Source organism: Rhinolophus hipposideros, assembly GCF_964194185.1.
Source record: "Rhinolophus hipposideros genome assembly, chromosome: 16".
NCBI lineage: Eukaryota > Metazoa > Chordata > Mammalia > Chiroptera > Rhinolophidae > Rhinolophus > Rhinolophus hipposideros.
The window spans coordinates 23,273,218-23,300,369 of NC_138062.1; the positions used below are offsets into that span (position 1 = coordinate 23,273,218).

At 45.3% G+C, this 27,152-nt stretch overlaps 1 protein-coding gene across 1 annotated transcript in view; it reads right to left on the minus strand.

Moving 5' to 3' along the window:
* GATB (glutamyl-tRNA amidotransferase subunit B) overlaps nt 1-27,152 on the minus strand; it is an 85,477-nt gene that overhangs the window by 4,035 nt on the left and 54,290 nt on the right. The window contains exons 10-12 of the mRNA XM_081076753.1: nt 21,099-21,232; nt 13,647-13,725; nt 1,092-1,226 (exon numbers count right to left, since the gene is read on the minus strand). Coding sequence (XP_080932879.1) covers nt 1,092-1,226; nt 13,647-13,725; nt 21,099-21,232 — 348 coding nt within the window. The remainder of the gene's footprint in view (nt 1-1,091; nt 1,227-13,646; nt 13,726-21,098; nt 21,233-27,152) is intronic.

The following is a 27,152-nucleotide window of genomic DNA, read 5'->3' on the forward strand; positions in this document are numbered from 1 at the left end:
CCTCCCGGGGTGTTCAGCAGGCACGGAAATGCCTGGTTTACTCCTCCCCCACTCTCTGCACAGAACGGCCCCTCTCCCAGAGCGCTGTGCTAGGATGGAGGGGGGACAAAGGCAGGAGGTGCTGAGTTCCTCTCACATCGCCACCCACCGCCAGGGCTGCCCGCTCCGACCTCCCGCCCTGCAGCATTCTGCTCAGCAGTAACCCGTGAGTATTTGCACTCAGTGCCGCAGAACGAGTCTGAAACTAAAGGTGTGTTCTTATCAGTCACTACAGACGACGCAGGAGGGCGGCGACTGCCGAGACCCAGTGCAAGCTCCTTTTCCTCTCCCGGAGTACAGAGCGGTCAGTGTGCCTGGAAGCTGACGGGCGGGTGGGTATTCTTCTGATGGAGGTGCTAGCAATCCTTTTCCCCACCGACAAATCTCTCTAGACAACATGATTAGGCTTGGGGAGGGAGGGAGACTACTCACTGCAGCTTTTCTGTTTTGTTTTCTATTTTGTTCTATGCTCAGAATACAAAATTACTTGGTTTTCAGCTATGCTCCTGTCAAGGATTTCCTCCATAATTTACAAATAATTTTCCTTTCTGCCTTTCTTCCCACCTCTTAAAGGCATGAAGCTAAAGTGTTTCCCTGTCTTCCCCCCACTCTGCAGTCATGCCTGCTGGTTTATTTTTGAGAGGTCCCCCTTATAAGGCAGAGCTGGCCACAGCAGATTCAAAGGCCATTCCTGGGAGAGGACAGCTGGCCTGGGGAGCCAAACCTTGGCCCTAGTGAGTGCGAGAAAGTGTGAGAACAGCCCTTCAAAGTGAAACTCATGAGATTCAACCACAGGGGTGAATTTTCCTTTTCCTTAGGAAGTTGTATTTTTCCAACAGTCACCTAATTTCACTGCTTGACCTTAGCTAAACACGGACAAAAATACTTAAGGAATTGTTGATGCAACTGGGCCATGATAAGTGCCTGTGGGCTGCCGCAGGGAGCAGTGGGCAGGCTGTGGGCCGTGTCCGCAGGCTGGCCCTGTGCTGGCCAGGAGGGTGGCCCCTCCAGCTGCACGAGAAGACGCTCTTCACCCCTTGGGTGCTCCTTACCACGTGCGGATGTTGCTCCATCGTGGCATGGCACAGCTGTTCCAGTGTCTCTCGATCCTGCATTAGTTCAAGCTTCTTTTCTGAAACAATCTGCGCTGAAGTCTTCCCTTCACTCTTCCATAGTTCTGCAAACACCTACAGGCCAGAGGTGGGAGAGACGGACAGAGAAGGGAGGAGTCAGCTCCACTGGCTGCCCCTGGGGCCGGCAAAGCAGATGCCATGGAGTCCCAGCTGTTCTGGCTCGGCCCACAGGTGCCCTGTCTCCCTCCCGAGGCATCTAGGAACCAAGCGGCTCCACGAGGCGGGCGTGCAGACACCGGGAGGCTCTGCCTGCTGAGCTGCTCCCTCAGAACAGAGCATGAGGCGGCACTGCAGAGAGAGGCACGCCCCTACCCCACTCCACGCCCCACTCGCTGACTCAAACACACGGCAAGGAGGGGCAGGGAGAGGTGTGAGAGGATTACTCGCAGGGCTCCTGCTGACAGGAGTCAGAGGGCCAGGCGCAGCTCTGTCTCACATCCCCTGAATTAACTGAGGTGACATTTTGGTGAAGGATGGGGCCACAGAGGCTGCAGGAGGTAACTACTGCACTTACATGAGGTCCAGGAAACTCGGCCTGCTGGGAAAGATGATTTTAGGAGAGCAAAAGAGTGGCCTCATAATGAAGAAACAAAATGGAAAATAACTAAAAACATAAATCACAATCCACAGGGACCCCAGCCTACCACAGTTGCCCCCACAGTTGGAGCTGGCCCCGGATCTGGCTAGGATGGTTAAACAGGTAATGGTGTTCATATTTTTCTACTTAAAAAATGATAACAAATCTCCGAGCTTACCAAAGCTGGAAGATAGAAAATATTTTTAAAGAAGGCATTTCCCAGTGTAGTTTTCCTTATTCCTCTTCATTTTCTCTGTAAGCGGGAAGGGGGTGGTTTTCCCGTCTCCTGCTGCACCTCCTCTGTCTCCGCCTGCAGTCAGTACTGAGCACTGCACACCCGCCAAGACCACTGCAGACAGGACGGGCCAGCCAGGAGCCATTCCTCCCGGAGAAACAGCTGCTCAATAATTAGCACATAGGACTTCCAATCAAGATGGCAGAGTAGGTAAAAGCTATGCTTGCCTCTTCCCACGACCACATCAAAATTACAACTAACTTATAAACAACTAGCACTGAGAACCACCTAAAGATGAGCTGAACAGAAGTCCTATAAAGGAGTCACACTGAGACAGGTAGGAGAGACATGGAATGGGCAGGGCCCACACCCACAGTGTGGCAATTAAGAGTCGGGAGGGATATCTCAGCTGTAGTGGTCCCCACTGAGAAGCAAGGGGTCCCATCCTGTGGTACCACTGCTGGGAAGGAGTCCCTATACCATCTGGCTGTGGAAACCCAGAAGGGATTGCATCTGAGTGAGACGGAGGGCTGCTGGAGGCCGTGGCATTCCTCTTGAGCAGCCGGTGCACGGACTCTCACGTGCAAAGGGCTCCAGCACAGGAGCAGCAGCTCAAAAAGCACCAGGGTCAACCGGGAAACTAAACTGACTGGCTTTAGGGCTGGAGGAGCAGGGGTGGTGGCAGCTCTCTCTGGGGACGGAAGTGCTAGCAGGCACCACTGCTCCTTTGTTGAGCTCTTCTCCCGCCAGCCAGCCTGGCGCAGGTGGGCGCCAAATCTGAGCTCCATTAACCTGGCGAAAATCGCTCACCCTGCGCTGGTCCAGCTTGCTTGCCAGGCCTGAGCTACTTCCTGTGGCTCTGCCATACAAATGGCCCCCCTCAGCTCATGCTGTGGACTTTCCTAATCTTTCGAAGATCCACAAACCCCAAATAAACCACGGCTGGCTTTGGCATGCTCTGTCCCTCTTGCTAAGTGGCTCCACTCCTGGCACAAGTAGTGGCCGGTCTTGGCTTGGAACATAGCTGCAATTAGGCAGCCACAGGCCAGCACAAGTGGCGTCTGGCCTCCGCTCACATGTGGTGCCCACCAAAGGGTTTCAAGCCCAGTGTAGGTGGCAGCCAGCCTGGGTTCGCAGCGTACCCTCTCCCAAGTGCCTCCAAGCCCAGCAGAAGTGGCAGCTGACATTGGCCTGCACTGGAGCCCTTCCCAAGAGGCTCCAGAACCAACACACCCGGTGTCCAGCTTCAGACCACACGGGAGCGCCACCCAACCAGCTCCACAAATAACACCGAAGGGCAGACCTGGCTGGCACCAGAACCGCGCTGAAGTGACTTTCGCTCCGTGGGGTCAGCCCCCACATAACACCCCAGAATAGTCAAAGCAATCTAACGAACAAAGGTGGAGGTGTCACGCTACCTGCTTTCAGGCTGTACTCCGGGACTATGGTGATCAAGGCAAAGTGGTGCTGACATGGGGACAGATACACAGAGGTAAGCGCACAGCTGTACGGCCGGCTGACCTGGGGCAGAGGAGGCAGAGATGTACAGAGGGGGAAAGACAACCTCTTCGTGGGCGGTGCTGGGAAAGCTGGACAGATACATGCAGGGGAGTGCGGATGGACGACTTTCTTACACTATAGCCAAGAATCGACTCCGAATGGATTGGGGACTTGGGTGTAGGACCCGAGACCCTGAAGCTCCTAGAAGAAAACATAGGCAGTAAACCCTTTGACTTCACTCTTAACAATATTTTTTTGGCTATGTCTCCTTGGGCAAGGGAAACAAAAGAAAAAATAAATGGGACACTAAACTAAAAAGTTTTTGCACAGCAAAAGAAACCTTCAACAGAACAAGGGGATAACTAACTAAACGGGAGAAGATACATTCCACGAGAGGTTAGTATCCAAGATATATGAGGAGCTCAACTGAACACCAAAAACACCCCAAAAAATCTGACCGAAGAATGACCTGAATGGGCATTTCTCCTGAGAGGATGTGCAGATGGCCAAAGACGCCTGGAGGGCTGCTCGGCCTCGCTAGTGACCAGGGAAATGCAAGGTAGAGCCACGGTGAGACGTCACCTCACACGTCGGAACTGTTATCATCAACAAATGTTGGCGAGGATGTGGAGGGAGGAGCCTCTTGTACCGCTGGTGGCACTAAACTGGTGCAGCCACTGTGTAGGGCAGGATGGAGGTTTCTCAACAACATGGCTACGGAACTGCCATCCGAGCCAGTGGTTCCACTTCCAGGTATTTACCTGAGGTCCAAAACACTAATTCAAGAGGACGTGTACACCCGTGTTCAAATAACCTGTGTTATTTATAATAGTGAAGATATGAAAGCCACCTGGGTGTCCATCAATAAACGAATGGAAAAAGAAGATACAGTACACACATATAATGGAATATTACTCAGCCATAAAAAAGAATGAAATCCTGCCACTTGTGACAACCTGCACGGACCTAGAGGGTATTATGCTGAGTGAAATAGAGAAAGACAAATGCCATATGATTACACTTATGGGTGGAATCTAAAAAACAAACAAAACAAACCCACTCATAGATACAGAGAACAAACTGACGGTTGCCAAATGGGAGGGGAGGTGTGGGGAGCTGGGTGAAAAGGTGAAGGGATTAAGAAGCACAAATTGGCAGTTATAGAACTAGTCGTAAGGATGTGAAGTACAGCTTAGGGAGTATAGTCAATAATATTGTAATAACTATGTATGGTGTCAGCTGGGTACTAGACTTACAGGGGTGATCACTTTGCAAGGTATATAAATGTCCGATCGGTATAAAACTAGTATATTGAATGTTAACTGTAACTGAAAACTTAAAAAGAAATTAGCAGATAGAGCAAAGCACATGAAGGGGAATATGCTCGGAGGCTCAGCAGGGCTCAAAGTTTCCCCGACGTGGACCGAAACAAACTACGAACATTTATCAGGCTCTGCTAGCCAGTGTGCCTCCGCCCAGCTGGCCGAAAACCCAGAGACTGTGGCCAAGAGGGGTCTTTCGTGGTCCTTCTGTAAACTCCCTTGCAGGGCGCCCCTCTGGCTGTCACCAAACAGCGCTGGGTGCTTTAGGGAAAACCTGTCCCTCCTCTTAGAAAAATACAGAACATACGTGCCTCCAACTCAGTTCTTCCAATATTTAGTCAGCTCTTACCTGCCTTTGTGCCCCCTCTCTCAGTGAGTTAAGGCGTTGAGAGGGGGGGCCACAAAAGCAGCTAAGGGCTCTCCCTGCCCTCAACAAACGTATTACTGGGGAATGGGAGAACCGAGCAATCCACAACGCGGAGCACGCAGGGAGCTGCCATAAGCACATCTGAAGAGATTCTTTGCCCCATTTCCCTGATGTATTTTTCTTGAATTAAGATTTAAAAACATTGTTTCTAATTATAAAATAGTTAATACATGATCACTGTAGAAAACGAGGAAATATAGAAGAGATAAATATCTCACCACCTGTACTCCCATGCGCTCCAGATAACCAATGTTAGTGTTGGAGTTTTCCCATCTATCTTTTTCTTTGTTTTGTAACAGGAGTGATTATAAGGTATAGATAATTTGCGACCTGCTTGTTTCACTTGTTACAGAAGTGCTTTCTTATATAAAAACTAATATCCATCAAATGTATTTATCATAATTTATTTGAATTATCCCCTATTGTTAGGTATTTAGACTTTGACCTGCGTTAATTTTGTTCATCTCTATAGTCTCCAAAAAAAGTTCTTAGTTGAAAATGTCCAACATTCAGGAAGAGAGATCTACATCTCCGGCTCAAAACGGAAATCAGCTGCAAGGCCTGACTTATGAAGAACCCACGCAACCCTTTACAGGAAGAGGAGGCAGCAAGCTCCGCAGACAAGGCCTTCGAGCCCGGGCCTGGAAGCAGGCATGCCTGCCAGTCACGGGCCACTCCCAGGCCCGCGTCACGTCTGCTACCTGCTGCAGCTGGAAGCACAGGGCGCAGCTGAGCAGGCTGGGCCCCGACAGGCTCCAGCACGGACTGGATCTGCCTGAGCCAAACACACCAGGACAGAGGTGACGTGAGGTGCTGGGGAAGCAGCACAGTGCCAGGACGGGTGCTTTGAAATGCACAGAGGCTGGCTGCTCCCTGAGAACGTGGGCGGGGGTACAAAGGAAGGACACGAGAGAAACATTTCAGGGGCCTCCAGGAACGAACGGGAGCCTGGAAGGGGAGTGGACCCCACCCGAGTTAGAACACACCGACTTATTAACTTACCAAATTAGTCAGGTGGCCCCTGTCAGCTTCAGCACCCTGGGCTGGCACGTCAACTCCAGTTGTCCAACCCTCTGCGCATTCCTATTTAAGACGAACTGTGCCTTCCAGGCTGGAGTCCAGCACGGTGGGAGCGGCCACCCCTGGTGGGAAGGGGGCCAGCCGCCTCCAGGCCCTCTTGCTGCAAACACTGGCCCTGAGATTGCAGCCTCTGCTGCAGCATAAATGCCCGGTTCTGTCTGTGTGTATCCCCACCTGCGAAGTGCTATGGAAGGGCAGCGCCCAGGCCCTGCTGCGGCCCATCTGAGACACACGCAGAACAAGGGATTCCCAGTGCAGTGCTAGGCATCTGCGGTAATGAGCAGCCACGGGCAGTATGGACTAATGCAAGCTGGAAACCTCCAATCACACACTGACCACAGGAGCCAGCTCTGATCCGGGCACGAGGCCTTCAGTCCCCTGGGGACTGAATTCACACATCCTCTTAACTACTACCCAAGTGTTTTTTCCACTAACGCTATTTTTAAAGTATCTGGAAGGAAGGATGGAAGGAAAACAGGCAGACCCCTTGCCTGTCCTGGGGGGCTTCTGGGGTCAGTGTGGAGGAAAGTCCTGTTCAGGGAGACAGTTGGGAGGGAGCTGTGACAGTTACAGTGAGGGGCGTCCCCTCCGGTCAAAGGCAAGTATTGTGAAAGGTCATCCTTCTACAAAAGAACAAACATTGACCCAAGCCCTTAGGAGAAGCAGGGCAGAGTAAAATGTGCAAAGAACTGAAGCACTAAAAGGGAGAAAAATACATCAAATCATTTGTATGCATGGCATACAACACTGTCTACAAAGGCTTTTGGTGATTTTTGTTTAAAGCAGACCTCAAAGTAGAGAAGAGGAAATTGGTTAAAGGGTACACTTGCATATTAAAGTTCAATTTTCATCTCTAAGGAATCCCAATCCAGCCTCTCCCACTGGAAACACAAACTGGACAATCCTTTGGAGCCAGCAACTCATGCCGGTGTGTCAGGCGAGCACTAGGAGACACACACATCCTGCCTGGTTTCCACACCGCGCATGGCCTGCACCACACCCAGGGCCTCTGAGTCACAAGGGACTCATGGCGATCCTGGGACTCAGCTGAGCTGGGACTGCTGGGTGGGTCTGACGGGCCCTGTCCTTGGCGAGGGGAGGAGATGGGGGCTACACATACTGCTTCAATAGAAAGAACTGAATCCTGGGAGCGGAATCCAGGTGCTTTGTCTGCAGTTACTAGGTTGTTCATGATGATAAAATCACCTTTGAGTTTCTCCTCCCATTTCTGAAAAATAGGGTGGCTACTGACCTCTTAACTCTCCAGACCCTAAGGGTGCCGAAGGGATGAGGTTTGTAAATCTGAGAAGCATTGTTGGAACACCTGGGAGGAAGGTGCAGTGAAATGTGTACGGGATGAAAATACTGGGCAGTGATATAAGGAAGAGATGTGGTGAGAAATGCATTGATAATAAATTAGATACAAAGTGGGAGATCCTTGGAACACAGAATGTTCTCAACACAGGATGATTCTTTCTGCATATCTGTCATCCTTAGGAGTCAGTTACTCAGTCCACTTTCTTCCTTTCCTCAAATCATCTAATCACTAATGGAACCTTTTCCAGTTCTGGCAAAGGAAACACCAATAACCAGTAGAACCAGAGAATCTTTCTGCTCTGCTTGAGCACACTCTGGCTCACCAGGTTTCTAAAACCAAAGGCCTACTTGGATTCTTCTATTAAATTCAGTAAAAAATAACTGTTAACACATTTTTAAAAAAGTATACTATAGAGTGTCATGGTGCAGAAGACCCCTCTGTATCTCCCCTTAAATCTACAACTAGTCCGACATGTACCCCAGCAAAGGTTCCTCTGCCCAACACACTAGTCCGAGAGTCACACATCCATCCATCTGAAGGTGGGTGTATTGGAATGCGTAGGGGAGGCAGGACCAGGGAGAAGACAGGGACACTGCCCACAGACACGCTTCCCAGCTAATGCAGCGGTGTGGCCTTCACACTCTGGCCAGGCAGAGGGTAAGAAGGGCAGAGGCATCGGCGCTGGAGATTCTGGCCCCCTTTCCCCACTGCAGTGGAGCTCTCCTCTTGGCTACCACACATGGGTGCCAGTGGCCACAGGGAACCAAGTTATAGCACAGTGGTAGCGTGATCCCTCCACTCACATCCCCCACCATGGTGGTGGTACCCTGAGAGCCAGGAGACTCAGGCGCAGTGGCAGCACCCACCACCCTGGTCACCCAGGCAACACTCCCATGACCATAGCTATGCCCCCCCCCTCCACCCTGACACCCCCAGGTACAAGAGGGAAGAGAAAATAAAAACTTGCACTATAGCACCATCTACTGGAAAACAAAAGAAAGACCTATAATGATCAACATTCTGAATTGTTAATATCAAATGGTACCTAAATAAGAAACGCGTTCACTACTTCAAATGTCGGCAGAGAAACAATCCATCAAGCAGCATGAATAACAAAGGTAACACAGTAACAGAAACAAAAACAACAATTTTCCAGAAACCAAGCTTAAAGTCATGGAAGACTGTGATCTAAATGACAGAGAATTCAAAATAGGAGTCATGAAGAAATTCAATGAGATATAAGAAACTCAGAAAGACAGTCCAATGAGTTTAGGAATAAAATTTATGAGCAGAAAAAGTACTTTACCAAAGAGATTGAAACTATAAAAAAGAACCAAACAAATTCTGGAGACTTAATAAATGAGATGAAGAATGCTTTAGAAAGCACTGAAAATACAGCAGACCATATGGAAAAATTAGCTCTAAGAGATGGAAGAAACCTACAAATGATTCAGGTGGAAGAGGAGAGAGAACTAAGATTTTAAGAAAATGAAAAACTCTGTGAGAACTATCAGACTCCATTAGAAAGGGCAACATAAGGATAATGGGATATCCCAGAAGAGAGAAGGAAACAGAGCTTATTCCAAGAAATAATTGAGGAGAACTTCCCAAACCTAGGGAAGGAACTGGGCATTCAAGTACAAGAAATGAATAGAATACCTAATTATCTCAAAGCAAAAAGAAATTCTCCAAGACACATGATATGATATTAAAATTGTCAAAAAATAATGATAATTCTTAAGGAAACCAGAGGAAAAAAAGACAGTAAGCTACAAAGGAAACCCCATCAGATTATCATCAGATTTCTCCACAAATCTGATGAGACAATGAAATGATATATTTAAAATATTGAAAGACAGAAACCAGCAACCAATAATAATATATCCAGCAAAGTTATCCTTTAAATATGGAGGAGCAATGAAGGCTTCCCCAGACAAACAAACAAAGGGATTTTACCACCACAAGACCTGCATTACAAGAAATGTTGAGCTTCTGCCTGAAACAAAATACAAAAAGTACAGAAAGCTTTAAGTAAGGTGACAGACAGAGGCAGAAATTTGCAACTCTAATTCAGAATGCGGTGTTAAACAATTATAACATAAAGGTTAAAGGGAAAAAGCATTAAAAATTAACTATAGCTACTGCAAGTTGGTAATGAACACACAACATAAAAGGGGGGAAGAGGAAAAGGACAGAACTTGTATAAGCAAATGAAAATGTTATCAGAAGAAAAAGGACTATTTTATCTAAAAGGACTATTTTATCTATGAGACATTTTAACAAACCTCATGGTAACCACAAAACAAATTTCCAGAGCTGAGAATGAAACATAAAAAAAGAGGAAATGGAGAAAAACATCATAGAAAACCACCAAACTAAAATAGCAGACAGAAATATAAGAGAAAAAATGGAGATACAGGGCAATCGGAAAACAAAAGATAAAATAGTATGTCCTTATATATCAATAATTATCCTGAATGTAAATGGACTGAACTCACCAATCAAAAGGCACAGAATAGCTGGATGGATTAAAAAATAAGAACCAACTATTATATGCTGCCTTCAGGAGAACGATCTCAGCTCAAAGATAAACAGAGGCTCAAAGTGAAGGGGTAGAAGATGATACTCCAAGCAGACGGTATCCAGAGAAAAGCAGGCGTGGCCGTAATTATATCAGACAAAATAGGTTTCAAGACAAAAAAGGTAACAAGACAAAGATGGACATTTTGTAATGATAAAGGGGACAATCCATCTAGAAGACATAACAATTATTAACACATATGCACCCACGTAAGAACACCAAAATATATAAAGCAATTGTTAACAGACCCAAATGGAGAAACAGACAAGAATACAATAATAGTAGGAGACTTTAACATTCCACTTTACCAATGGAAAAATCATCTAGACAAAATTAAAAAGGAAACATCGGCCTTAAATGACACATTAGACCTGATAGACTTCATAGATATTTATAGAGCTTTCAATCCCAAAGACACAGAATTCACATTCTTTTCAAGTGCACATGGAACAGTCTGAGGATAGACCATATGTTGGGGTGCAAGACAAGTCTCAATACATTTAAGAAGACTGAAGTCATATCAAGCATCTTTTCTGACCACAACAGTATGAAAACTAGAAATCAACTATAAAAAGAAAGCTGGAAAAACCACAAATATGTGGAGATTAAACAACATGCTATTGAACAACTACTGGGTTAATGAAGAAATAAAAGAAGAAATAAAAAGATACATAGAGACAAATGAAAGTGAATATACAACATGCCAAAATCTTTGGGATGAAGCAAAAGCAGTACTAAGGGGGCCTTTATAGCTATACAGGCCTATCTCAGACACAGAAAAATCTCAAACAATCTAACATTCGACCTTAAGGAACTAGAAAAAGAAAACCAACAAAGCCCAAAGTCAGTAGAAGGAAAGAAATAATAATCAGAGTGAAAGTAGAGAATGAAAAGAAAATAGAAAAAAATTAATGAAATGAACTGCTGGTTCTTTGAAAAGATAAACAAAATTGACAAAGCTTTAGCTAGATTTACTAAAGAAAAAAAGAGAGAATACTCAAATAAATAAAATCATAAATGAAAGAGAAATTACAATGGATACCACAGAAATACTAAGGATTATAAAAGAATACTATGAAAGGCTATATGCCACCAAATTGGACAACTTAGAAAACGGACAAATTCTCAAAGCATACAACCTTCCTGAATCATGAAGAATTAGAAAACCCGAATAGACCAATCAATAGTAAGGAAATTGAAACAGTTATCAAAAACCTCCCCCCCAAAAAAGTCCAGGACCAGGTAGCTTCACTGGTGAATTCTGCCAAACATTCAAAGAAGATTTAATACCTATCCTTTTCAAAGCCTTTCAAAAAATTGAAGAGGATGGAATGCTAATGCTTCCTAACTCATTTTATAAGACCAACATTACCCTGATACCAAAAGCAGGCAAAGACATCACAAAAAAAGAAAACTACAGGCCAGTATCTCTGTTGGACATAGATGCAAAAATCCTCAACAAGATACTAGCAAATTGAATACAACAATACACTAAAAGGATCATATACCATGGTCACGTGGGATTCATTCCAGGGATGCAAGGATAGTTCAACACCTTTAAATCAACCAGCATGATACATACCACACTCACAAAGCGAAGGATACAAATCACGATAATCTCAATAGATGCATTAAAAGCACCTGACATGATACAACATCCATTTATGATGAAAACTCTCAAAATGGGTTTGGAAGGATAAGTACTTCAACATAATAAAGCCCATATATGACAAACCACAGCCAATCTCATATTCGAAGGTGAAAAACTGAAAGTTTCTCCTATAAGATCACGAACAAGACCAGGAAACCCATTCTTGTCACTTTTATTCACATAGTACTGGAAGTCTTAGCCAGAGCAATTGGTAAGAAAAAGAAATGTAAGGCATCCACATTGGAAAGAAAGAAGTAAAACTGGCAATATTTGTGGGTGACACGACTTCATATGTAGAAAACCCCCAATACTCTACCAAAAAAAGCTATTAGAAATAATAAATACAGTAAAATTGAAGGATACAAAATCAATATACAAAAATTGTTGCATTTGTATATACTAACAATGAACTATCAGAAAGAGAAATGAAGAAAAAAAATCCCTTTTACAACAGCAACAAAAATAAAATACATAGGAGTCAACTTAACAAAGGAGGTGAAAGACCTCAACACTGGAAACTACAAGATGATATTGAAAATTGAAGATGCAAAGAAATGGGAAGATATTCCATGTTCATGAATTGGAAGAATTAGCTGTTAAAATGTCTATACTTCAAGCAATCTACAGATTCATTGCAACCCCTATTAAAATCCCAATGGCATTTTTTTCACAGAAAACAAAAAAAAAAATCCGAAAATTTGTATGGAACCACCAAAGACCCTGAACAACCAAAGCGATCCTAAGAAAAAAGTACAAAGCTGGAGGCAGCACACTCCCCGATTTCAAACTACATATAAAGCTATGGTAAATAAAACGGTTTAAGTAATGTAGAAAAATATAAAGATTTTTCAAATTCTACCACCTTGAAATAATTACTATTAATATTGGTTGAACACCATTCCTGGCACCTTTCCATGAATATATACCAGTAGAAGGATGGGTTCCTTATTAAAAAAAAAAACACAAATACCATTTTTTTTTTCACCAGAAAAATCAGTATGTGATTTTCTTAAAAACAGAGAACAAAGCAGAAAAATGCCGCAAAACCCTCAAGGCAATGATCTAGAGGGAGATTTCCTTACCAGCACACAGTTCACACCTTTCTAATCAGACTTTGGTTTCACTCTGGTTGCCTCACAGAAGCCAGGATTCACCCCACCTCCTTTTAACATGCTGGAAGTTTGTTTAGAATCCCAAATTGTCTCTATTGCTGTATGAACCCAGCTGTCAGCATCTTCCACCATTTTCCATTTCTTCCTACTGAACCTATTCACTGCATTAGGGTTTTTTCCCCCCTCCATTTTTGATGGGGCAAGATGAGTGGGAAGGGGAAGATTTCCCCTCCTCATTTCAAACGCTAGGATTCACCTGCTCTTGTGTGCGTGTGTAGGTTTATTTCTACCCTCAGGCCATCTAATCTTTCTGCTACCGCTGAGCACTGTCATAAACATTTGTATTCCTCTAACATCCAGGGTACAGGGGACGTGTGCGCAGTCTGAGGCCCCCACTAGCTGCAGGGCCCAGCCTTTCACATAGACAAATATTTGGGAAACGTAACTCTTCTCCCTGGTTAGCAAAGATGAGAAGCAAGTCACCTGCGTAGCACATACTGACTTTTATTTTATCTGCTAAATAAAATGTTCCTACCTCTCAGTATAAAAATAACAGTTACAAACATTTACCACTTCCATTATGAAATTCACTTAGTGATGGCATTTGATTTCACATAAAACGTTTCCTGGGATAGCCGAACAGTCAGAAGCTTTACGAAGTGTGGACATACCTGTTTTGCTGCAGATGAAGAGATGGTTTTCCTGTCCAGTAGGTTGAGAAGCTCAGCCAGTGCAGAAGGTGTGACAGGACTAGCAGCCCGAAAAGGAGAGAAAAGGAATATACATTTCCCATTGTCAGGGTATCCACTTAGTTATTCAGAATCAGAGCAACTGATTTTGTAGGTTTAAATATTTAAACCCCCATCCAGCAATGAAAACAACAGGCCAATTGGGCTCTCTCCTATTTATTTTGTATTTTAGAATATAGCAAATTTTTGTGATGAGTGTTGTTTCTCTTTGTTTTACCACCCAACAATAACAGCTGTTTGGCAGAAGTTGTAGCAACAGACAACTGCTCAGTTTAATTAGTCAAAAAAAGGAGGTGGTTGCAAAATTTATGAACCATGAAAAGAAAAAAAACACCCAGTAATTAAATATTTTTAACTAAAAGATCAGCCTAAAAATTACTTCAAACAAAACAGCTAACAAAGCCACTTTTTTGAGTGTTTTTTGTGCAAATCTAAATTCTTTTTCATTGTGAGGGCTTTTCTTCAAGGGAGCGCAGTGACTACCCACCACGTCTGTAACTGTCCTCCTGGGCCTCTCCACAGACTGCTCGCTCCTGCAGGCTCACAGCTGCGTTTTGGACACACAAGGACCCAGAATTCATGATCTAACTTCTAGGACGGGACTTATTTGCCAAGATTCAGTGATACAAAAGGCCAAGGAGCAAACAAACACATAAAGTGTCATTCATTCCCATTCAGAGGTAGAAGAGGGAGTGAAGGCCTAGATTAGTGAAAAGACAAAACTGAATCACAGACTATGTATTTCTTTTCAAATATATGGTTTGCTGCTTCCAAACACACAGAACAACTAGGCTATGAAATGCTGTCTACCTGAGGTCATTGGGGCACTAGTTTTAAACAGATAGGAAAGACTTATAAATAGCAAATTAGCCTGTCTATGTAAATGAAAGCTTCTGAAATGCTTAACGTCATTTGAAAACACCTCCTGTTTAAGTCTCCGTTGCCATCATTCACTATTAATTTCTCTGTAAGCTCAGATAATAAACTATTTAGCCGCTGCCAATTTCTATGAATTTCAAACCAACTGAGTGCGAGTTAACCAGGTATGACTTACGGTAGTGATTCAAGTACAGTGAAACCTCATTAGGGTTGTTCTTTCAAAACAGCTGACACGCAGGGCAGACCATCATCCTCAGTGTCTGTTTATCCCCAAGTACATATGGATAAAGGTACTTCCAAGTGGAAATTAGGTGTGGAGAGTGTCTGGTGTTATTAATTTGGTATTTGGAACATCTGTAAAGCACCCTGATTAAATCTCAACCAGAAGGGGGCAGAGGGCTGGGAAATAAACTGATAGCCTTTTTCCAGCCCCCCGACCCCATCCTTACTGACAAGTGATACACAATCAGGTTGTATTAAAGATGCAGGTTTCTGGGATGTTCTACAATCCTAGGAATCACAATGGCCAATTAGAGTGCAGACTGTGTAGAACCATAATCAGCACTGAGGTTGAACTGGATTTCTAGAACATGCAGGGGGAAAAAAAAGGGTCCCCACTCTCCTATGAGTCAATTATATCAGGGATGTTGGGACAGAGAAGGACAGAAATAGAACACAACATAGCTAAAAATACTTTGCTTTTCATCCAATGACCTTAATTCATTAGTGAGGTCATAAGTTTACACTATAAAGTATCTGCACTGACCTATCAGCACTTGGGATTTCTCAGTCCCCTCTCTGTACCCACAGTGCTTGACACATAGTAGGTCAGTAACATGTGGCACAGATGTCTTGCCCCTAACGGGTATCTGGTAAACTGCATATAGCAATTCCAGATACGCCAGGGCGAACGTGGAGCAAGATGATGACAAAGATCAGTATCTGTCACTCTGACCCTGAAAGACCCCACTCATCAAATAGACAATCAGATTTGGAACATAATGGCAGCAGAAGCACAAGTTACTAATTTGCTGCTGTCAGACAATGCTGGTTTCTGGACAGTGAATGTGTCTCCACTAAAGAATTATCTGACATCGAAGGCTTGTGCTTTGTGCGCTTGTCTCTAATCCCAAAGCCAGCCTATCTACGTAGGAGGGGAAACTGGATCTTCCAAATCTCCCCTCTTCATCCCGTCCACTAGAGGTCCTTTAGGATCACAACTCCATCTCCAGCTTGGGTTGTGGGAGCTGATACCTTGACACTTCTACTACCACACCCCCCAACCCCGGCTCCCACCAAGCTGTAACCTAAAAATGTGCTGCCCAGCTCAATCGCCAAGCTCATGCAGGCCCAAAGTCCATCTTGTCTGTTTCTGTTAACATGGGACACAGAAGCTCCTGGAGGAGACACCATGGTTTGGACATCCAGGTCGCTCTTTTTGATCAATAATCCTGTCGTTCATTTTGCTAATGTCCTGGCCCGTACCTGGTGCCCCCACCGAAGCAACTGTTCTAGAAACCCTCCTTCCCACTCCCCTTCCCGGCACATATCTCACCTCCCACTTCGTCAGGACATCAGCTGATGCAAGATGCAGAATTTTCTATGGTGTCCCCCTCCTCTTGCATCAAACCCCACCTCGACCCAAGCTCTTAACCTCGTCACGCTCAGCTCCTAAAGCTCCGATGTTTCTATCTGCTCTCTGTGGCCTTAACCCCACACCTGCACAAGTGCTCACTTCTTCCCTTGCGTAGAAAATGCCTGCCAGTGATCTCGCAGTCCCTGGCTTCTTCCTGACTGCGCACCTGATGTTACCAATAAACATCTAGCGACAGGAGCAGTTGCTCACCCTCGGAAGCACATGGTGTTTGGATTCTAACCCTCTCCTTCCACAGAAGCTGTTTTCTCAAATTACCACCTCCCCTCACTTGTTGCCAAACATAACAGCTTTCCCAATCCTGTTGCACCCTGACTTCTGAGCTACATTTAGACCCCTTTTCCTCCTCCTTCTTGACTATCCCTCTTCTACCTCCTGTCTGCTAAGGATGAGTAGCCTTGGTGCTCCTTTCTGTGGTTCCCTGCCTCGACCTCAGTCGGGTGAAGGAGGAAAGCACATGGGTTCCCGACTACCACTGCTTCTTCAGGGTCCAGTTCTCTCCACCCACTACATTCAACTGCCTCTCAAGAGGTCCCATCTCACCCAAACAACATGTCCTAAACCAGGAGTTGGCAAACTTCTAGGAAGCCCCGGATAGTAAATATTTAAGGCTTTGTGGGCCACACACGGTCTGTCACGTATTCTTCTTTGTTTTAGTCTATTTAAGAGGTAATAACCAGTCTTAGCTCACAGGCTATATAAAATCAGGCCTGCCACAATGACCTCCACTAGGCTCCCAACTCCTGCAGCGCCATTCTTGGATGCCATCCCCCGTGTCACATTGTGGGGCGAATCTGCCTGTCACTATCGGTCTCTTCTTGGCTCAAAAGCCTCCCCTGGTTTCCTAGAGCCTCCGGAAACTACGCTGCCATAGCTGACCTGGAAGTGCAGGGTACTCAACTGGATGGCACAACTGGACAGTTGAACATCCACGATTTTACCAGATTCCTTGGTCAAAGAATCTGTAATTTCCATTTTCGTAACTAAATCAAACCTGTTATTAATACTAACAAAAACACAACTTTCAAAGCAATATACTCAAAATAATTAAAAAGCCAAGTTCAACAGAGCTTTTCTGGTTAGACCCTTTAAACACCAGTCTTTTGAGGTCTTTAAAGATGAATGCTGATTTGCAATTAGTTCCTGCCAACTTGATCTCTAGAGTGTTCCTTGCCAGGTGTCATCATAAGACTATTGCTAGCTTTGCAGTACTGCTGTTATAAGCTTTGAAAATGTGCATCCTAGTAGCTGAGGTGATTTATTAATTAATGTTTGTTCCAAGATGAGGCTGGTATCCAGCTAAAAGGTCTTTGAACTGTGTGGGAAGAGAGCCCCTTGGCTCTTGTTCAACATATATTGTAAAATAGAGCTGTTGTTTAGCTTCCTCTTTCCCTGATTTTGGAACAACCAACTGCAGTTGACCCTTGAGCAATGCTGAGGTTAGGGGTTTAGGGGTACCGACCCCCTGTGCAGTTGAAAATCTGTAACTTAACTCCCCCAAAACTTAACTACTAACAGCCTATTGTTGAATGGAAGCCTTACCAATAACATAAACAGTCGATTAACACGTATTTTGTATGTCATATATATTTCTATATAAAGTAAGCTAGAGAAAAAAAACTTATTAAGAAAATCATAAGGGAAAGAAAATACATTTACAGTATTGAAAAAAATCTGCATATGAGTGGGCCCATGCAGTTCAAACTCACGTTGTCCAAGGGTCAAATGTATAATTTCGAATTGAGTACCCTTTGGGTTCTTAAAATTCTAGTGCTTATGAGTTGCTTGGGTAAATACCAGGTTCCAAGTTCACTCAACAAGCCAATTTATCAACCTCAATTCCTTTAGACGCTACCAACATGGTTGTTAGCAAACCCCTAATTTCAGTCCAACATATAAAGAAAGTGACCTGAAAGTCAGGGGACTTGGCTTCCAGTCCTAGCAGCTGTGCAACCTGAGGTCCATCACCTTACCTCTTTGGGCCCCAATTTCCTTATCTGCTGAATGAAAGAGCCAAACCAGGAGATCCTGAAGGTCTCTGCCAAGACTAAAATTCAGGAATCATAGCCAACAATACAGAAACTATAAATTCAAAATTTTCAGATTTATATCTCCTCCAAATGCTCAAACCATATCTTGGAGCCTTCCTGGCTTCTTCTGGCTAACATTGTCTCCCTCTTCTCTGCTCCCACTGCACTATGTAGAGTTCTAAAACGAGAAGCACCCCATTCTGCGTGGAGCTGAAATACTGATGCAGAAGTCTAGTCCTCTGCAGGAGCCGGAGAACATCCTGAGGCCAGATGGGTCCTGTTCGTCTCCCCACACACTGTGGAGTGGTGCTCTACACCTGTTCACTGGATTCAGCGTGAATCCCCTGTGACTACCCACACCCTCCATGCTCCCGTTCTACTGCAATTATACAGTCAACCGTGCTCTTATGCCACTTTCCATCTCCTGTTCCTACCAGTTATGCTCTTCCCTGGTCCAAACACATGCTGGTTCATTGTCATTCCCGTGCCTTGGCTCCCAGTGGTGTCGCCCAGCTTTCTCCCTCACCAAATCCTATCCATCTTTTAAGGCTTCGGTGTGTAGTATCTCCTCCATAAACTCTTCCAGATGGCTCCAGCATTCACTAAATGGCCACAGTGCTTCCGTGCAGAGACTGGAGTTTTTGAATAGAGTCAAATCTGGGAGGACGGGAATCAAAGACGAAAAGGCCACAGATGCCATAGGAGTTCAGGAAACAGGGTGGCCATATTAATATGTCAACATGGCAAAGAGAAGGGAACTAACACCGTGGGCTCACTGTGTGCCAGGCACTATGCATTTTCCTCTCAAAAACCCTTGGAGGCAGGTATGGTCATTTTCATCTCCAATGAGGAAACTGCTGGTCAGAGAGGGGACGCATCCAAGGTCAGTGCTGGCAAGCAGCCAGGTAAGGAATAGCGCTGACTCCACGTGGCCACATTAATACATGACATACATGTATACACTGCACACAAGAGGCTGAACAGGAAGTGGGCATTGGACAGAGTTAACTTCTCCGAGCAAACAGCTTTTGGGAATCATGTATCAATTCATGCCTGTCTTCTCCACTTCACTTCTCCATGGCTTTGGATGCTTCTGAGACAATGGCACACCCACCAAGAGCCCGCTCCACTGAGATGGGGACCTTGCCAGGGTCCTCCACCTGCCTGTGTGTCCCTCTGACCTGTCTCCCCTGCGACTCCCCTCATTTAACCGCCTGCTCGTCCTTTCCTTCTTGAAACTCGCCTCGTCTTTGGGCTCTGTGACATCAACAGTCTCCTGGGTTTTCTGCTTCTTCTCTGCCCAGGCTTCTCAGTTCAAGGCTAAAGAATCTCAGGCCTTCCTGAGCCATCTCCTCATGCTGTGTCCTGACAGTTCTCATCGGCTCCAACGACGTCCAGTACCATGTCTGTGCTGCTAAGTCCACGTTCTGTACCTGCATTCCCAGAAGAGTCGTGCCCAGACCCCCACGTGCCGTTGCCGACGCCTGCACTTTTTCATCTCTGGGACTTGGCCTAACCAACCCTATGCAACCTTCGCGCAGGTCTTAGCTTAGCTGTTACTGTCCCTTCTCAGAGCATCTTACTCACTGCTCTGTAATCACCAGCTTCCAGACTGTCAGCTCTGGAAACAGAGGCTGCGTCTGTCGTGTTGACTGGTCTTCCCCAAGCGTAGCACAGAGCAGAGTCTAAATTAACATGTGCTGAATAAGGAACAGACGAGAATGCTCAGATTTGTACCTCGCAGATATCTGTCAGCTGTAGCCGCGTCTATCTGACTGCCTGTTGGTTATCCCCACGACGGGGATGTCTGTCCGACGGGCAGCTCAAACCCAGCATGTCCAAAAAGGAACATGGCATCCGACCTCACCCTGGCTTTCTCAGTTTATTTCTCTTCCTTTACCTCCACTAGACTGAAAAACATTGCCCTTCATTTCACTCCCTTGTCCAAGCAAGAAAGCGGAACGTTGTGCCAATATGAGATCACTGCTCTCCGTGGTCCACCTCACCTCAGCCCTGCTATTGCCACCTCCGCTCAGGCCTGGGGCACTTTCCACTGATGCTCCTAGGTGAGGTTCCCAATTGGGCTTCCTGCCTTTAGTCTGTTCTCCCGTCCCATCCCACCAAAAGGAAACTGGAACGTGCTTGTCATCTATGGCTTCCGAGAGCTCTGGGAAGGCATACGAAGTCCTCCTGGCGGCCTTTGCCCCCCTCTGAAGTTTTCTCCCTTCCGCTTCTGCTAGCCCGCCTCAGCACCCTGGAGTTTCTGGGTTCCTGAGCTGATTGGCCTGCTTATCTCTGTGTGTCGCACAATCACCTCCTTTGTTGGAATGCCCCTGGCCCTTCCATCCACTTGGCAACTCCCACTAGCGCTTCAGGACTTGGCCCTAACATCACCTTCTGAAGGAAAGCTCGGGCGCCTGCCCCCGCTTCAGTTCAGGTCCCTTCTGCACATTGACGGCACCCTGTGCTCGCCTCCAGCATAACAGGCTCACACTGAGGACACTGTCTATTCTCTCATAGGTAGGTCTGTAGCCCCCTCAAACTTATCACCTCCTTGTCTTATTCCCCGGCAGGCCTCCAGCCCCAGCACAGTGCAAAGGATCGCACGGACAGTCAGAGATGTGAACAAATAAGTGAGTTTTCAGATGTGATGGAGGACAGCTTCTGAATTTGGAATTCACAGAGGCGTGTGTGTCTTGTCAGGAGACTCTGAGGGGAAACAGGGAAAGCATCACACCAGCCCTGCCCTGTTTCAGCTGCTTTTGGACAGAGTCCATTACAAAGGAAGAAGAAATCCCCAGCCCCACTCACCTCTCACTGACAGCAAGGTTCTGTTGCTTTAAAAAACCCAGAAAAGTGTTGAGGACCCAACTAGTCACTTTTTTGGGCTCTGCCCTAGTTTCTTTTATCACATTTTGGAAGAACTCCAGTAGGCCAACTTCATTCTGTAAAGAAAGAAAAAAATTGTATAAAACCTCCAAAAAAATGAAAGATCAGCATTTTGAAGGCAAATCAAACTGCCACCCTCTGCCTCCTCTGAGATACTGTCTCGTTCTTTCCTGAACACAGAGATGTCACCAGCAAATCCTGATCACTTCTGGTAAATAGCGAATGTTCCTCTGCTACTGTCACCATGTATTTATGTAGCATTTTCTCAAAGGAAGGAACACATTTCAGAGCCCTGACTTCAGGGAGCAGAGGATGGAGAAATCTGCCATCCCCCAGACTCGCCCACCCTCCCTCAGTGTCACCCTTGCGTACCCTGCACCCTTTAACCTCAGGCCCACAATGTTCGTCCTCAGTTTACCATCCTGTCTCTTTCCAGCCTGTCCTCTGCTGGAAGTCCTAGTGATTGCTAGAATAAGAAGGTAAGAGAAGCAAATCTAGAGGGAACAAACACAATATTTCACCTCTGAAAAATCGAAAGTGGATTGGAACCATGTTCATCTTCACATCCTCCCAAAAGGAAGAACTTGGGTGCCTGTGACCCACGCAGACCCCGGAATCAGCAAAGGGTGCTTCCTGGCGTCTGAACCAACCTGGGCCCAGCTGACCCTGCCTCTCATCTTGCCTCGTGAAAACCATCAGCTGGGGTGGCTCACCAATGGGCCTTGTTTGAAGAAGACGCCACCATTTCTCCCCCTCTGGACCGTCAGCTCTGTGAGTTAGGGGCCACGCTGTCCTGTTCATGCTGTAATTAGAGCTAAATCAGTGCTAGACCATGGCAGCTGCTTGGTAAATATCAGTGGGGTGGAATCCACTCACCATGTGTATTTGTTTTAAATCACATGGGAACACTCTTTATCATACCATGTTCACCATTAAACTATTAAAATTGCCACAATTACGCATAAGAGAAAATCCAAGTCACTAACTGCCAGCTCAGATCGATTTGACAGAACCAAGACATGTGGTCTTTATAGCTCTATGACCAGGAAGAATCCTTTTCACCCCTTGTTTTTCGGTAAGAAAAATAAAGATATGTTCTACTCACACAGGGGAGGCTGAAGTTTCCAAATACAGAGGGGACACATTTACAGTAGGTAGATTTCCCCAACTGCTGAAATTCAAGTCAAACTACACTTTTCCTTGAGATATTCCTTGTTAGCTTTATACTGCAAGTAAGGCTCTCACCCTTGGCCCTTTCAGAGAACCTTCATTAAACAAAAGAACTTTCTGGAAAAATCAGATACTAGGAAGAAACAAGATATAGTAACAAAAAGTTCTCTGAAAATTTGGCTTTTGCAGACGCTATAACACACTTATAGGCACACAGTTGCTAAGGTAGAAATTCCTTAATAATAAAAAAAATCTACACGCCTCTTTCAACAGAGAAATGCTCTGGTGACAAGCCAACTGAATAATCCCATAATCATCGCTTGAATCTCTTTTCAAGCCAATGCTATTATTCTGCTCATGCTAAACCAGGGCAAAGGCCACCTCAGCAGCCAACGCTCGACTGCAGAAAAAGGCAAATGCAGGCAGTGTACAGAAGACGGTCTGCTTAACTCATGGAAACGTATTCCGACCCCCCAGTGCTGTGCAAACCACTGGGGAAGTAGAAAACCCGCTATCGGACCAAATCAGACGGGTAGAGCTCCCTTTGTCCTAACCCAGACAGGCTGGCCCACTGCTGAAAAGAGCTGTCAGGAGGAGAACTCTGCTTTGCCAAGAAAAGGTTTTCTAAGTCCACCTAGAAATACTGCACTTAAAACGCACAGGCTTGGCTGAGTTTCTGAGACGTGATGAATATCTATTCCTCTCCCCTTGGGTGGCTTTTTTATTGGATGGATAACATGGCAAGTCAGATTTCTGTTTGTCTTTTCATGTCAGTGCTGTGATGAAGCCTCTGCAAGCTGGAACTGTGCTCCACTGGGGGATCCATGATTTCAGTACACAGTCTGAGGCAGACGTGAAAATCAGTGATTCTGATGGGGTGAGCGACAGGTAGCGGAGCTGATGGAAGCTGAGCTGCTGCCACCCAGAGAACAAGAGATCAATAAAAAGTGACACATAGGTGCCCGCTCCGACTCTTTAGATCAGAAGCCCGCTTTTCAGGAAAAAAACACACAGCATTCTAGGTAAGGTCGTCTTAGTTTTTCTGTGAGATCGGCAAAGGCCAATTATGCTTGGCGCAGATCTCAGAAATCCCTGATGAACGGGGCAGTGTGGCCTTCTGGATTTCTAAGGGAAACAGTGGGCCAGTCATTCCCTTCCATAGAAACCGTATTAAGAGCGACGCAGAAAGGCCATGGCATTAGGGGACCCTTAACGCCCTTCTCAAAGGCAACGAGCGAGCACTGGACTCAGCACTAATCTACCCTCCATCAGACAGAGCTGAACGTCAGCCACACAGCGCGTCAAGTCTCCCGGCCAAGTGTAACTCTAATTGTTCCTTCAGAGATAGCTAAAGCAGCAGGGACAACTGGCCCTGTCTTCTGGATAATACCAGACAGTCTTTACGGCTCTAGGACCAGGAAGCATCCTGTTCACATTTTAATGAAATTTCCCAAAGCATTCAAGTACACCCAGAGCCAATGCCAGGCCAGCCTTGTAGACGCTGACGGGAACCCTCCCCTGCTAATGGATCTGTCAGCCAGCCAATGCTGCTGTGAGGCAAGGCAGGGGCCTTCACTGCCCGCTCAGGGGAAGGAACCCCGGTTTACCCTTTCACTGGGCCCTGGAAGCAATGTGCCCCAAAGCTGTCTTGCGCAGTCTGCCTTCAGACATGATAAAACGTCGGAAGACAATCCTGTTAGTAGAGAATGGAGGCTGATTTCTCAACTGCCATTCTTGTTCCGTCTAAGTCACACACCCACTGAATCTGATGGCAGGGCAGAAATTAGCTGGACTATATTTAGAAGTAGAATGAAACCTGAGAGAGACAGCTGCCGAGTGGCACATTCGGGGAAGAAAAAGCCCACGAAGTACGAGTTGAGAACAGCTGGTTATGTGGCAGGGAGTGAGCTGGCAGCACAGCGACCCTAGGTTAGCAATCTGGACTCGTCCAAAGGCTCTCAAGAATATTTCCAGAATATCTGCGAGACACAGAGATCCGCAGGCAGCCCTGTGGGGAGCGGCACAAGGCTCCTGCTGCTGCTGCTAATGACACGGATATTAATAATAACAGTACGTTTTAACAGCAATAATAGGTGTCGAGCACGGTTCTAAGGGCTTTGTCTACATTAACTCATTTAATTCCAGCACTGACCCTCTGAGGCAGGTACTGGAAGTCTCTTTTACAGACGAGGGCAGCGGGGTGCTAACTTGCGTGAGGGCACAGCAAGAAAGCAGGAGAGCTAGGATTTGAACCACTGCGGTCTACACTCTGAACCTCCGTGTTTTGCTGCCTCTGATGAAGGAAAGGTCATGTCCCTGCCTCCTTGGGAACCGAGACAGCACTTACTAGGGCCAGGCACGACGGGAAGCAACTTGTTCATCAAAAGAATGCCCTTTCCCACCGTGTCCATTATTTTATTTGAGACCTGCCAGCTGTTTAGAGGTGTGTAACATACTAAAAATGTTGCAAAGGCTCTCAGCAATTAGCTTAGAAATTAGGAGAAGATGGCAAGTTCACTTCCTGCCTTTGCCAGTGTATACTAGGCCACGTGGCACGCAATGCTGTGGCCTGGACACAACTGTTCCCAGGTCGGGGAGGAAGACAATGGCTCCCCTGCCTCCCACCTCTCTTCTGAATCCCCTCCATACTCTCTCCTCAGAGAAGTTGCATTGAGAACGCCCAAACCAACACACTGCCCAATTCTGAAATGCCTTCTGGCAATACAAAGTAAATCCCATTACAGCTCCTATAGTTTGGGCATTAAGCGTACTGTATTTCATTGTACTCTAACTCGTCTAATGTGGGTAACTCGTATGTGGGTTGATAGCTCATCGGGCAGGTCATGCCTGTGGTGGGAGCAGCTGATTGTACAGGGACCCTGCATCTGTGGGCTGAATGACAGTGGCTCAACTGGGCAAGGCTCTCACATGTCATGATGTGTCATTTTGTGGAGGTACAAACTGGAAATACACCCACCTGCAGTGGCAGGGATGTGGGGGTGAGAACCCACTGAGCATGTCTGGACACTCTGTAAGAAGGCCCAGCATGTGCCTATCAAGGGGGGCTCTGGTGGTCCCTCATTATTCCTGTGAATTTGGTCATTCCTACAAAGTGAGAAAAACAAAACACAGATCTACCGACTTTATGAAATATGGCCCCAGAAATAACACCAAATGCTAGTGTTGGGATGGAAATGGAAATCAGCTAAGGGGGCCCAAGAGAGTGGTGGGTCTAGGGCAGAAAGCAGAAGTTATGGCCAGATTAAGGAGTGGATGGTTCAGTGGGGCAGGGATTGAATCTGTGCTGTGAATGAGTCCTCCATCTGCTTTTCATGGAAACGAGAAGTGTCTGTGGAAATCTTTCAGTATGAGAAAAGAGAAAAAAAAAGTTAAATACAGATATATAAGTATATCTATAGTTATACACACACACACACACACACACACACACACACACACACACACACACACGACTATAGAGGGTGCCAAAAAATGCATACACATTTTAAGAAAGGAAAAAACTATGTTAAAATGGTACTACTCAATATATACTGATAATAAAACATGAATACAAGTCATGTTTGACTTTTGCAATTACAAGAGGTACTCAAAGTGGTTACCATCAGTGTAATTTTAATACAGTTTTTTCCTTCCTTAAAATGTGTATACATTTTTTTGGTGCTTTCTCTCTCTATATATCTATATCACCCATATCTATATTATATATACATATATACATATTATATATACGTATATTTATAATATAGATAGGATATATAGATACACACACACACACACACACACACACACACACACACATGACTCATCCAGAGGAGTCTTCAGTGGGGAAAAACAAAAGGTAATCAATTGGCGCTGCGAGGCCATCATAAGAGACACCACTCTCCATGTAAGTACTCGTGTATCATGAGGAAGCCAGAATCCTGCACCACCATTGTCACTTTCAAGAATACAGGGATCTGACCTGACATCAAATCATATTACAAGGCTACAGTAATCAAAACAGCATGGTACTGGCATAAAAACAGACACATAGATCAATGTAACAGAATCGAGAGCCCAGAAATAAATCCATACCTATATGGTTATTTAATCTACAACAATGGAAGCAAGAATACACACTGGGGTAAAGACAGTCTATTCAATAAATGGTGCTGGGAAACCTGGACAGACACATGCAAAAAAATGAAGCTGGACCACCTCCTTACGCCATATACAAGAATAAATTCAAAATGGATTAAAGACTTAAATGTAAGATTTGAAACCATAAAACTCCTAGAAGAAAATATAGGAAGTAAATTTGCAGACATTACCCTTAGTAATATTTTTACTGATATATCCCCTCGGGCAAGGGAAGTAAGAAAAAATAAACATGTAGCATTACGTCAAACTAAAAAGTTTTTTCACAGCAAAGGAAACTATCAATAAAACAAAAAGGCAACCCACTGAATGGGAGAAGATATTTGTCAATGATACATCTGATAAGGGGTTAATTTCCAAAATTTATAAAAAACTCACTCAACTCCAAAAAAACAAACAACCCAATTAAAAAATGAGCAGAGGACATGAAGAGACATTGTTCTAAAAAGGACATACAGATGGCAAACAGACATGAAGAAATGCTCAACCTCACTAACCATCAGAAAAATGCAAATAAAAACCACAATGAGATACCACCTCACCTCAGTCAAAATGGCTATCATCAATAAATCAACAAACAACAAGTGCTGGTGCGGATGTGGAGAAAAGGAAACCCTTGTGCACTGTTGGTGGGATTGCAAATTGGTG